Source organism: Lathyrus oleraceus, chromosome 6 (assembly GCF_024323335.1).
Source record: "Lathyrus oleraceus cultivar Zhongwan6 chromosome 6, CAAS_Psat_ZW6_1.0, whole genome shotgun sequence".
Taxonomy (NCBI): domain Eukaryota; kingdom Viridiplantae; phylum Streptophyta; class Magnoliopsida; order Fabales; family Fabaceae; genus Lathyrus; species Lathyrus oleraceus.
Genome location: NC_066584.1, coordinates 458,976,819 through 458,978,287, shown reverse-complemented (window position 1 = coordinate 458,978,287; position 1,469 = coordinate 458,976,819). Strand labels below are relative to the sequence as shown.

General features: G+C 37.8%; 1 protein-coding gene across 1 annotated transcript; it reads left to right on the top strand.

Annotated features, from left to right (window-relative positions):
* The first annotated feature begins 325 nt into the window (after positions 1-325).
* LOC127098545 (uncharacterized) lies at positions 326-1,240 on the top strand. The gene has a single exon (XM_051037160.1). The coding sequence runs from the start codon at positions 391-393 to the stop codon at positions 1,045-1,047; it is 657 nt and encodes a 218-aa protein (XP_050893117.1). The 5' UTR covers positions 326-390; the 3' UTR covers positions 1,048-1,240.
* The last annotated feature ends 229 nt before the right edge of the window (positions 1,241-1,469 follow it).

The window sequence follows — 1,469 nt, the reverse complement described above, 5'->3', positions numbered from 1 at the left end:
ACACACAATGTAATTCATTGTGTGTAAGCTATCTACATTCATCATTGTTCTTAATCTCTTGAACAATTTGACCTGCACAACCTTCATCATTATATCTGCAATCTGATTCTCTGATCTGCAATGCTCCAGGATTAACTTTCCACTCACGACCTATTCTCTCAGGTAATGGAACCTCATTTCAATGTGTTTGCTTCTTCTATATGCTATCGAACTTTTCGCCGGGTTGATAGCCGACATGCTGTCGATCTTTATGGTCATTGCTCAATGATTATTCCCTACAATTTATTTGACTAGATTCATCATCCATGTTGCTTCTTCTACAGTTTGTCTACCGAAACAACCGAAATAAACACTGATAGCCACTTGGATGCAAGAAGTAATCTGACAGCAATGGTTACTGAAGCAAGCAATAACTCAACAGGCGCTGGTGATGACACGGCAAATTCATCCGAACAAATTAAACCCGTTATTGTATCCGAGTCTGATAATGCTCAAAATGCAACAGCTAATACAACAGTTGCTGGAGATATAAAACAAACCGAGGTATTAGAGCAGACTGGCAACAAAACTTCTGAAGGAAACCTGCCTGATAATGATGCAACAGTCTCTGTTAAACCGAATAATCGAGATGCTGCTCCACAAGAATCTCCTACTCTAGGGGCTAGTGCATTAGAAAAGACGATCGAACTTGTAGCTTCAAATGAAACTGAGAACATTTCTGGTAATTTGGACATAAATGTGACATCTAATACCACTGAAAGCGACAAATCCAAAGGTAGCACTGAAAGTAATGAAGCAAACGAAACTCAGAATATCGACGCCACCGGGGATGAGATGTTCAAGGGCAATACTCAAACAGGTGAAACCGATGAAAAACCAGACTCTTCGTCTGTCAATGAAATTCTAGACTCAGTTATACACGACGCAATAGATTCTTCTGACACTCAGAACATACACGAGGAAATTGCAACGGCTCGAACTGATCTTGATACGTTGCCGGACATTCAAAACGAAGGAATCGACAGTGATGAAAATTCAGCAGAGTGAATTTAGAGAATGCTGATTGGGTTATAGAAACTTTTGCTTGATTCAAAAATGTATCAAGACAAGGTGTTCAAAGGTACATAAGGTGTAAGATTGTGTCTAGGTCTGGATATGTATAATTTATTTGTTTCTTCCACTTTCTACTTTCAGCTACTATTGCATCTTTTATTTTTATGCTAGCTTCTTATTCTTTCAATTTCCTCCTCTCACTAGAGTATATATCAAGAGAGTTTATATATTAATTAAATGTGACATGTTAAAGAATCAATCTACGACAAAACATGACACATATACATTTAATAATGAGCTTTGAGAACCTAGGTGTAATAGTAGCAAAAACTAGGTGTTAATAGTTGTTCAATTTATTTTCAGTTTCAGTGGGCCTACCCATATCGTGTACTAAATGTGGCCACTGACAACAGCTT